Raw genomic sequence first — 12,308 nt, forward strand, 5'->3', positions numbered from 1 at the left:
GAGCAGTCACACTGTGCAATGCCCTACTGTAAGAGAAAGCAATGGCAGACACTACATCAGTACTGTATAAAAAGCTGGATGACTTTCTAATAACCAACGGCATCCAATTACAGCTGGATAATAAAGTGTGACCAGGCCAAGAAGGGCCGAAATTGGGGTCAAAAGTGTGTTGTCTGTAGATGCTGTAGCTCCTGTAATGCAGAGGCACGTATAAGCCATGGTTAATGAAAAGGCCCATGTGTTACTGTAGCCCATGGCTTACTAGCTCGGTATAGTAGACTTTTTTTTCAGTCTCGCATTCTGTCTGCAGGATGACGACCGATACGAGCAGTCAAGTGACGTTCGGACACAACTCAAGTTCTTCGAGCAGCTCGACCAAATAGAGAAGCAGAGGAAGGATGAGCAGGAGCGGGAGATTCTCATGCGAGCAGCTAAGGTTTGTGTTCGCAGATGGTACCAAAGTTGCTTTTGGTGGTGGGAAAGTCGAAATCTGACCTGGGAACATTGCGGCCCGCAGGCCCCATAAGGCATTTTAGATGTTCCTGTCTGGCCTATGGACCTGGACATCCAAAGGGCTGGAAATGAAATGCAACTAAACAACATTTCAGTGAGACGATGACAAATGGGAGTCTATTCTAGAATACGTACCCAAATTGTCGATGAGTGAACCTGGGAGACTGTCGCAACTGTATGTGGTAAATAGGGCCTATAGGACACCCGACATGTTGTTTAGAGCTGGATTGAGATCTGATTCTGGGTGCCCTAGGTGCTCTCAGTCTCGGGCGGGTATACTACACATGTTGTGGCTCTGTCCCAGACTCTTTTCGTATTGGGTGGTAGTGTTGAACCAAATTGGGGTGCTTTATGGGTGTGCGATTCCCAGGGATCCAGTGGTTTGTGTACTTGGGTATGTGGAGGAAATCTTGGCCGACGAAACTGCAAAAATGGCAATAGCTAGATTACTCTTCATTGCAAGGAAAGTGATTGCGAGATACTGGATTAGGGAGGAACCTCCAACCAGGCGTGAGTTTGTTGCACAAGCGAATCATATTGTCCAGCTCGAAAAAAGCATTTATACCAAGAGGAATAGGATGGGGTTTTTTCAAAAGATGGGAATAATTGAGGGGTTGTGGTAAACAATGTTAATGATAAAATATGTCTGTAATAGGGAAGATCTTCTCTGAGAGTTTGGTATGGTTGGGGTTGGTTATCTGAGGGAGGGGTATATTTTCTTGTTAATCAAAAACACCAATGTAATTTGTTATATAAGTGGATATCATTTATTATGCTCAATAAAAATCTATCTGATTTAAAAAAAAACAAAACAACATTTCAGTGGGCACCTGACCTGCATAGATGCGTGGAACTAATACTTAGACACAGGCCCTAACGTAACGTATTGCTGTAGCAGATAGACAACACACTTTAGTTCTGCTCAATATGAAGTGATAAAATTATATAAATGAGAAAATAAATTGATTAATATCAATGTTTCATTACTTTTAATATGTTAATTTTGATCTGAATTAAGTTTAGCCTTATTGGTTCAGCTCTTCACAACATTCATAGTGTCTCACATGGCCCCTCTAGAAAATGAATTGCCCACCCCTGGTTCTCACTGCCATATACCAAGAAATGATTGATTCAGTGGACTCGGAATGAGTAGAAATGATAATTGCCAGTTTTGCATATTTCCATATTCAGTGAAATCTCACTTTTACTTTTTTTTTTTGCTTGCATAGTCACGATCACGGCAGGAAGATCCTGAACAGTTACGACTTAAACAGAAAGCCAAGGAGGTAGGACAAGTATCATTAATTTTTTTGTTTGTTTTTGTGATTACAGAAGTTCATTTTTTTAATAATTCTCTGTATCTTCCTTCCTTTATAGATGCAGCAGCAGGAACTGGCGCAAATGAGGCAGAGGGATGCAAATTTAACGGCGTTAGCAGCTATTGGTCCTCGAAAAAAGAGGAAAGTGGAATCACCGGGTCCTGGGTCAGGGTCAGAAGTAAGTAGGGACCACAAAGTCCTTTACTGGAATTAGAATTTAGAGTTCAAGGAGTCAGTGATCAAGACATGGAAAAGTACTTAAACACCTGTTTGTGGGGTTTTAGTGGCATCATGACTGAGAAGTAAAATTTTCAACCAGCAGAGTTGGCTATTTTAAAGGGAATCTGACAGTGGGTTTTTTCTACCTCCTTTGAGAGCAGCCTGATGTAGGCAAAGAGAATTTGAATCCAATGATGTATCACTTAGTTTACTGTGTGCAGCCATTCTCATACAATCAGACTTTTTAGATTTAGCAATGAAGCACAGCTGAGAAAGCTGCACCCGCCCACACCAGGCTCTGCGCACAAAGTCCATAGACAGTGAGCTGCCTATCACAGGAAGGGGGCGTGTCAGGAGGCACATGACCAGCTAGTCACAGCAATGATAAGCTCCTGGTGCTAAAATAATCATTGTAAGCAAGCAAAGCCTCTAAGCTTGATAAGAGAGGCATCCCTTAACCCTGCTGTTCTGTTGGTCAAAAATGACCGACTTTGAACTTCAATATTCTTTAAAATATTCAAGATGCGGCTCTGAAACCCGTGGCCGACCGACCCATCCTCATTTAAGTCAATCAACCACAAGTTTCAGAACCGCATCTTGAACACCCCAAAAAATACCAAAGTTCAAAATAGGTCTCCCCAGACCGAACAGAACAGCAGGGTTAAATCTGTGTTTTAACCCCTACCTCATGCTGTCACCAGCTTACATGGCAAAAACCTGCTGAGAGATTCCCTTTAAGTTCTGTGCCATTCACATGGAGCAATGCAGAAATACAAAGCACGGTGGATGCTAGTTATACAGTGTGGAGGCAGATGGAACTATATAAATAGCTCCTGGCTGTGGGGGTTTTAATAGTCAGACCCCCACCCCCAAAAAAGGATATTGATTGCTTATTCTAAGGAGAAGTCATCAATATTATGATCGTGAAATCCAATTTAAGAGCCAAGATGATTGAACCCCGGTTGCCTGACTTGTTAGTTGAGATCTGAAGTTTACATGTGGATAAAGAGCAGAGTCTTGGTGTGTAGGTAACAATGGTGTCTCCCCAGATGCACTGTCAATTTATACCTGTAAGAAAACAGTAATAGAACATGTCTTGAGATAAGACACAGGTTTATTTCAGTACAGATATAAAATATATAGACTCCAGTTAATAGTTAAAAAGACCTGTTGCTTGCTCAAAAAATTGGGTTAAATACCTTGTAAAAAATCCCCGAATTCCCTAGATTCTGCCACTTTTTTCTATTTTGTGCTGCTTTTTTCTATTGCAGAGATATTCACGTTTGTTTACTCTGGAACGCACTATGTGAAATCTCTGCTGGGAGTTTCTTCAGAGTCTTTTCTGTGTGGTGCGCTTTCCCCACTACCTTCCAAATGCTGCCAATCACTGCGCAGCAGCATCTGAGACTGCTGTAACATCTCCTGAGATGTGATTGGCAGTATTTGTAAAAGAGGGGTAAAAGCGCACGCCCCCAGAGAAGACTGGAGGAGCACCCAGCTGGACTGCAAGCAGAGATTTCACATATTGTGTTCCAGAAGCAAAAAATGTGAATAACTCTGCAATGGAGTGACGCAGCTTAATCCCTTCACGACATGGCCAGTTTCCGTTTTTTCGGCTTAGTTGTTCCTCCCGTTCTTCCCAGAGCCATAATTTTTTTTCCCCAGCAATATTGCCTTATGAGGGCTTGTTTTTTTGCTGGACAAGTTGTACTTTTGAATCACACCGTTAATTTTACCATACAGTATACTGGAAAACAGGAACAAAATTTCAAGTGTAGAGAAATGTGCAACGCAACAATTTTTAGTTATTTTTTTTTTTTTTAATTTACCATGTTCACTATATGATAAGACTGACATGGCAATATGATTCCTCAGGTCAGTACGAGTACCCTGATACCTAGCCTGTATAGTTTATTTACTTAAGTGGTGAAAAAATAATTCAGAAATTTTGTATGAAAAAAAGTTTTTGCATTTGTTTCTGTTCGGGAGCGCTTTGACTTTTTTTGGGGCTGGCTGAGGGCTTATTTTTTTTCCCCTGAGCTGACACTTTAAACTATACAACTTTGGGGTAGAAACGATGTTTTGATCACTTCTTATTGCAATGTTGCAGCGACAAAAAAAACCCCCACAATGTAATTCTGCCTTTTAAATTCAGCACGTCTATGTATCGAGAAATCTCGATCTCCGTCTGTAATTACCGTCATGGGGGTCTGCTGCAGACCCCGGCTGTCATGATAATCCATTGGCGACCTCGGTCACGTGACTGGGGCACCAGGGTCAGGATTTGCAACTCTCTTTCAGCTGTTTTTGGTTTTAAATCGTGCTGTCAGAGATTGAAAGCTGGATTTAGTCTGTTAAATCACGGATCTGCTCCACCTGCAGCTGGTAAAGCCACATGACGGCTGATTAAATTAGCTGTCATGCACAGGAAAAGATGCGGGCTCAGCAACGGAGCTTTCATCAAAGTTGGGGACGCATCATATGACATAAATGTACTTCATATGTCGTGATGGGGTTGAAACTGTAATTTAATGGCAGAATCAGGGGGTGCTCAGGGATCTTTACAGGGTACTAACTCAATTTGTTTGAGCAAGTGATAGGTCCCCGTTAAGACATTGCAACTGTGAGTAATTTCCTCCATACACGTATTAAAGGGAACCTGTCACCCCCCTCAGGCGTTTGTAACTAAAAGAGCCACCTTGTGCAGCACAAATGCTGCATTCTGACAAGGAAAGATTTCATGGTATTTTGTAAGCGTTTATTTCAGCGTGTGCAGGGACCCCAACTAAAAGAGCCACCTTGTCAGAATGCAGCATTAGTGCTGCACAATGTGGCTCTTTTAGTCACAAATGCCTGAGGGGGGTGACAGGTTCCCTTCAAGCAGTTAAGATGAGCTTGGGATCTGCTCTTTAGGACAGATGTTGCCCTGCGTACCCATGAGCTGTGCTCCACCTGATGTTCCTATATGAAGCTGAATGGTGGCAGCATATACCCAATAATAGGAACTTTGCCTTAAAGAAGCTCTCCCATCTATATTTTTATTAATTAAATCTACGTACATGTGCATGCGTGTACTAATATACTCATCTAACACTGCTCTCTCCGGTGTCCAGCGCCGGAAGTTCTGCCACTCGCGGAAGCTTATATCTTTATTACATCACACTGTTCCAACTGTGATATAATAAAGAAGTACGGTTACACCTACTGTGAGTGCCAGGACTTCTCTGAATTTGAACTATTTATCCTCTTGGGGCCCCACCACTACAGTGATTGTTTTGGAATCCTGATTTAGTATTGGGTCACCGTCTAGGCTTTTCTTGTACAGTGGTTCTCTAGGCCGGTGATGGGTACCACTGTGCAGCAAAAACTGGTGAAGGGTATAGAATTAAATCACCTTCTTCCTTCTCAAAATTAAGTCGGACCTCCACTGATTACAGCGTTTTGGCATGTACTAGTAATATACTAGCACAAGTAAAGAACAGGCGCTCTGTGCTTCACAGCGGGGCCAATCTATATAATCGTCTAAGGGGTACTTCCGTCTTTGTCTGTCTGTAACAAAAATCCCGCGTCGCTGATTGGTCGCAGCCGGCCGCGAATTGGCCCCTCCCTACTCTCCTCAAGTCAGTGCCAGTGTGTCGCCCCATCCCGGATCAACTTTTTACTATTGATGTTGCCTATGCAGCATCAATAGTAAAAAGATATAATGCTAAAAATAGTTTTAAAAAAATAAAAAAATTGTGCTATTCTCACCTTCCACCCAATGCGCGCGATGCTGCCGCCAGCTTCTGTCCCAGTGATGCATTGCGAAAATACCCAGATGACTTAGCGGTCTCGCGACACCATTAAGTCATCTGGGTAATTTCGCAATGCATCACCTGGAATGGAAGCTGGCGGCAGCATCGCGCGCATCGGGACTGCTTCGGTGGATGCCCGGAGGGTGAGTGTATAACTATTTTTTATTTTAAATTTTTTTTTTTTTACAGGGATATGGTGCCCACACTGCTATATACTACGTGGGCTATGTAATATACTACGTGGCTGGGCTATATACTATGTTGCTCTCTGTGTTATATTCTACGTGGCTGTGTTATATTCTACGTGGCTGTGTTATATACTACGTGGCTGTGTTATATACTACGTGGCTGTGCTAAGCGCCACGTAAATACTTAACATACATATTCTAGAATACCCGGTGCGTTAGAATCTGGCCACCAGTCCTTTATATACACCTTCACACCTGCTCGGTTTCCATCTATCTCCACCCTTCTCTGACTCTATGAAGAGAGAGCTGTCAATCAAAGAAGAGGGGGCGGAGATAGAGGGAAAACAAGCAGGTGGGAAGGTGTATAGAAATAATTGGTCCCGCCAGGAAGCACCGAGAGGCAGGACTTAGTTTGAGCAGTCATTCTGTGCTGACAGAGACCCTTTAAGCTGGGAATCCCCCATAAGCTGTGAAGTTTGTCTTCTAACAGATAGGGGTCTGCCATGTTGTAACCACACTAACCAAGTGTGTTCTCCTGTCTCCGCAGGCATCGAGCACAAGTACAACGCCCACCAGCAGCTCGGGGGCAGGTGGCAGCAGACAGTTTACAAGACAAAGGATAACACGAGTCAATCTCAGGGACCTCATACTTTGTTTGGAAAACGAGCGAGAGACAAGCCATTCACTATTGCTATATAAAGCATTCCTTAAGTGAAAAAAAAATACAGAAAAAAAAAAAAACTAAACAAAAATGGAAAAGATCAAGGTATTTTTGTTTTGTTTTTTTGCAAAGACGACACCCTCCACCTTTTTTTGCTGGGACTATTTTAGATTTTGCTAATTTTTTTCTTTGCCTCCTACCCCAAAAGTGTTTTATGATACGGTAATCATTAAACCCACAAAATCCTTCCATAATTTTTAATTATTCTTTTTTAACTGAAACCTCCGATTTCGCAAATTGCACCGAGAACTGCATCAGATGGACGGACAACCCCCACGACGAGGAAAGCTGCCACCTGCAAAACAAGCCATATATGGAAAACATGTTTCTTTTTAATAAACGGATTCAACTTATTAAAAAATTTTTTTTTAAACCATTTCAACAATGAATTGGAATTTCACCTTTTACTCTTCATTTACCCCATCTTTGCAGATGAGGTATTGAGAAATTCTGCATTGTTCTTTTTCTTTTTTTGCGGATGGAAGACACTCTTACCTCTTCACCTCCCCTTACTCCGCCATTGCTTCCTTTTTCATATTTATTGGTTTTATCTTCTCGGACACCTCTACTGCCGTGGGATGCACAGACGACCAGAATCCTCTTCGCCTCTGAAATTTTAACAATCTACAGTTTTTTATGTTATTATTTTAATTTGTGTGTATTTCATCACCCTCTCCCCCCTTTTTTTTTTGTTGTTGAAAAAATAAAACCGTCAATTTTAAAAACTAATTTTCCACAATAAAACTTTTTAAAAAAGTGTTTTTATCTGTAGGAAAAAAAAAGAATTTAAACTTTGGAAAAAAAATAATAATAAAACAATGCAATGCTTTTTTTTTGTTTGTAAAAAAATAAATGTACCCTGTGGGCAGTTGCAAAGATTATATGACAAAGGAAGGTAACATTTTATGACATAAATATATAAAATATATATATTTTACTTGCACTGTTTATTATTAATATTATTTTTTTTTATTATTATTATTTCTTTTATGTTGAGCGCTTCACCCTGCGTCTACCAGAGAAATCTGTGTTTTACCTGCACAGTAAGGGTTAAATTAAACTTCTTTTTTTTTTAAGTTCTGTGACACACGTGGTGAAGTCTATACATGGCTTGCTGTATTTTTTTTTGAGTAGTTACTGTAGATAATATTTGGCACTTGATGGGGGGGAGGGTAATATAACACAAATTCTCCCATTTTACCACAAATGAATATGTAGAATCCATAATTATTTTATTAATAACAGTATGCAAGCTTTGGAGACAAGCTTTCTGTCGCCATTGCAATAGCCCCGTCTTTGTACCTATTTTTTTATTGCAAAAAAAAAATATATACTAATTGGTTCTTTCTATTTTCAGAGGTTACTGTATTAAACTGTCGATTGGTAATACTTTTCTGAGTGTAAATAGTCTGGCTTTGTGTGTGTCCCCTTATTACAGAACTCTCTGCCTTGTTCACAGAACTCTGATCAGTATTTGTACCTGACCGCTGTTACATCACGTCGTCTCTCTCTCCCCCCGCCTGCCGATCTTGTCTTTCCATTTTGTTTTCTTGTACATTTTGCACAGTTACTTGTTCATATGTAAATATATTACTTTCAAAAAAATGAAGTTTTTAATTGCTATTGTTTTATATAGGATTGAAAGAAAATTAACTCCTTTATTAAAAACGAATTTATCTGTACCCACGTCTCATGTGCATCAGTTATTACATCACTTCGTACAAATCAAGCTGCAGACGTCCAGGGGAATGTTTGGAAAACAAATAAAAATGAATTGAGTAACCATAAGGGTATGTGTACACAGCGTCGTTTGGAAAGAGGCCCATAAAATGGACATAATGCACAGCAATATCATAACCATATTGCTGTGCACAGGTTTCATCTCTTTTGTAAACCTTGAAAAAGTAAAAGTGATGTGCACCTTCTTGGGACTTGAAAGTATAAAGTAAGAGGGGCAAGAACGAGAACAAAACCACTGGCGAAGCCGCTTTAGGAAATCGATCTCTTGCGTTTTCTTGAGGAAGACTTTTCTGGGTGGAATCTGTGGCTGAGCCTGGCTCTAAAAACCGACTTGTGCACATACCCTAAGGCTGCACTTGCACATCTGTATTAAATGGTCCACGCTCAGGTCACAATACCCAGTTACCCATTCCGACCGTGGGTCTCCGGGCCTGATTGAAGAGCCTCATAGACTTATATGAGGATTTCAGTTCAGATTGGGTATTGTGGTCTGAACAGGAACAGTTTGTTACAGACATGTGACTTCAGTCCTACCCATGTTGATTATATTATTGATCTTGTGGCCCAAAATATTAAGGAATTGTATTCTAGGCAGTCCCCTAATATACCGCATTTTTCAGGCTATAGGACGCACCTTACAAAAGGAATTGTATTCTAGGCATTCCCCTAATATACCGCATTTTTCAGACTATAATACGCACCTTACTCAAGGAATTGTATTCTAGGCAGTCCCCTAATATACCGCATTTTCAGACTATAGGACACACCTTACTCAAAGAAGTGTATTCTAGGCAGTCCCCTAATATACCGCATTTTCAGACTATAGGACACACCTTACTCAAAGAAGTGTATTCTAGGCAGTCCCCTAATATACCGCATTTTTCAGGCTATAGGACGCACCTTACTCAAGAAATTGTATTCTAGGCATTCCCCTAATATACAGTATTTTTCAGACAATAAGACACACCTTACTAAAGGAATTGTATTCTAGGCAGTCCCCTAATATACCGCATTTTCAGGCTATAGGACACACCTTACTCAAGGAATTGTATTCTAGGCAATAACCTGATATACCGCATTTTTCGGACTATAGGATGCACCTTACTATAAGACGCACCCCAGGTTAAGATAGCAGAAAATAGGACAAACATGTTTCCCTCTAGTTAAAAATGTCCCGGAGGTGTAAAAAAGTAGAGACATCAATACCATTAATTTTAATGTATATGGGTAAAATAGAGATGTTTCTCTGTAGCTGGTGTATTATACACATATAGCTTTACAGTACGCACATTATGTGCACTTTCTGCAGTGCACACATATAAACACTGCTGCATACACACACAATTCTGGCGCATAAGCACACACACAGCTCTGCATATATACATGTACACATAGCTTTGCTTCATATATGCATACATTACCAGACTTTGAAGTTCCTTCCAGGCATTTGATTAACCACATGACCTGAAAGATCCTTCTGTTTCTTGGCCGCTGGGCCGGTGCCACTAGCTTTTCTCTCCTGTTGTGCAGCGGTCACACAGATCAGTACTAGGCAGGAGGAGATAGAACTGTCCTCTCCGCGTTTAGGAAGGACCCTGTGACAGCATTTTCCTCCATCACAGTTAGCTGCTTCCGGACTAAAAGACAGATAGAAGATTTTTTTTCTTTTTAAAAAGTGCATCTTAGAGTAAGTTCACACAGGGCATTTTTGCTACTTTTTTATGCTAATTTCCAGCTGCTTTTTACAGTACCATCAAAGCCTATGAAATTTTGTGCTTTGCAGCGTTTTTTCGATATAGAGCGTGTCACTTGTTTCAGCATTTTCCAGCGTTTTTTCAGCATTTTCCACCCATTGACTTGAATGGATGGTGAAACACTGCTGCAAATACGCAAGGTTGACTTTTCTTACAGCATATTTGCTGCAGAAAAGTCAAGGACAGCCGGATGTGACGTCAGACTTGGCTCTGCTACATCTAGAAGACAGGCTGCATGATGCGTCCATGTAGCCTGTCATCCAGCAGAGTGGACCCCGATCCCCAGTCTTATGCATGACAGCGCCGCAAACACTGCTTCTGATCGGTGGGGAAATCCTCCCTGCCGGTCAGAGAGCTGTGATCGGAGGTGTAAACTTCACCTCTGATCACTGGTGTAAGCTGATGGGACAACTGCTCCCATCATCTGACACCTACAGCCGCTAATTACAGTGAGAGCAGGAGCGGCGGAGGGGAGTTTTCATCTGCCGCTCCTGCGCTATGAATTAATAAACATTTTTTTTTTTAAAAAGCACGCCGTGGGTTCCCGTCTAATTTTGATAACCAGCCTGACAAAACTCACAGCTGGGGTCAGCAACCCACAGCTGTCAGCTTCAGCAAGGCTAGTTATTAAGAATAAAGGGGTCTTCACGCTTTTTTTGTTTAATTTAAATTTTTAAAAAATGACGTGGGGTCCCCCCATTTTTGACAACCAGCCTTGCTAAAGTTTACAGCTGGGGGCTGGTATTTTCAGACTGGTAAGGGGCCATTGATACAGCCCCCCCCCCCCCCCCCAGCCTAAAAGTAGCAGCCCGCAGCTGCTCAAAAAAGGCACATCTGTTAGATGCGCCAATTCTGGCACTTTGCCCGACTCTTCCCACTAGCCTTGTAGTGGTGGCAAGCAGAGTAATGAGGGGTTAATGGCACCTTCCTATTGTAGGGTGACATTAAGCCAGCTTAGTAATGGAGGGGCATCAATAAGACTCCTATCCATTACTAATCCTATATCAGATAAAGGGTTAACTAAATACACACATGCAGAAAAAAGTTTTAATGAAATAAATCACCACACAGTTTTAACAATCTTTTTATTGTTCTGCCATTCCAAAGCGAAGCCATCGTTCTTCTGAAATAAAAATAAAATAATAAGCCAGCAGTATACTTCCTGATCCGTCGTAGTCCGATATACCGAGTGTCCCACGCAGTATCTGCGGGAGATAAAGCTGACAACCGTGAGCGCTGCTAATGCGACCGCTCCCGGCTGTACGCAACTGCAGAATGAATGAGACGATGTGGACGCAGGCTCAGTAACTAGCGGTGATGTCACCGAGCCTGCGTTCCCTCACAGCCTAACCAGAGGTAACCCCTACATCGTAGGAAAATGCCTGGGAAGAGGATACTGCAGGTTTTGTATCTATTCTGTCTATTCATTCTATCAATCTGTCTATTCATTCTATCTATTTTATCAATCTATTCATTCTATCTACAGGAAGTTGTTTTTTTTCTTTGTGTGCAATCAACTTTATTGGCATGTACAAAAAAAGCGCATGAAAAAAAGTACCAAAACCGCGGCAAAAACACACCTAAACCTGTGTTTTTGCTGCAGCTTTCCTGCCAAGATGATCATGTTTTGCTGCAGAAAAAAAAAACGCCCTGTGTGAACTTACCCTTATAGTCTAAAAAAATCCAGTCTTTCTAGTAGCTGAAATGCTTTTTTACTTGCAGCAGTGCTGATGGGGAGTTTTGCTGCTTCTTTGCGCTGATCTAGTTCACCTTTGCTTCAGTGCATGGTCCTGTGCTATATTGGCCTGTTATGTAGAGGGGAACCTGTCAGTAGGATGAACCTTCCAAAGCCATCTCTATTAGCTTTTAGATCAAAGGAAGCTGAATAAAATGACATCTTGATATCTGCAATCCAATGTCTTATTCCAGAGATATCCATGTTTTTCTTAATATGTAAATTATCTGTTCAGGGCCGGACACTGATCTGGATGAGAATCTGCCTCCAGTGCTTATTTTAAATATATGGGGGTGCTGCAAGTGTGAGGCATGTAAGGACTTAT

General features: G+C 41.3%; 1 protein-coding gene across 2 annotated transcripts in view; it reads left to right on the forward strand.

Annotated features, from left to right (window-relative positions):
• Positions 1 to 8,436, forward strand: part of TAF4 (TATA-box binding protein associated factor 4) — an 86,298-nt gene extending 77,862 nt beyond the window's left edge. The window contains exons 13-16 of one of the 2 annotated variants that reach the window (XM_069751203.1): positions 311 to 436; positions 1,743 to 1,799; positions 1,891 to 2,010; positions 6,581 to 8,436. In XM_069751203.1, coding sequence (XP_069607304.1) covers positions 311 to 436; positions 1,743 to 1,799; positions 1,891 to 2,010; positions 6,581 to 6,748 — 471 coding nt within the window. In that variant the 3' untranslated portion in view covers positions 6,749 to 8,436. The remainder of the gene's footprint in view (positions 1 to 310; positions 437 to 1,742; positions 1,800 to 1,890; positions 2,011 to 6,580) is intronic. The other variant, XM_069751204.1, reaches the window with a different exon arrangement.
• Positions 8,437 to 12,308: the final 3,872 nt, after the last annotated feature.

Source organism: Ranitomeya imitator, chromosome 2 (genome assembly GCF_032444005.1).
Source record: "Ranitomeya imitator isolate aRanImi1 chromosome 2, aRanImi1.pri, whole genome shotgun sequence".
Classification (NCBI taxonomy): Eukaryota; Metazoa; Chordata; class Amphibia; order Anura; family Dendrobatidae; genus Ranitomeya; species Ranitomeya imitator.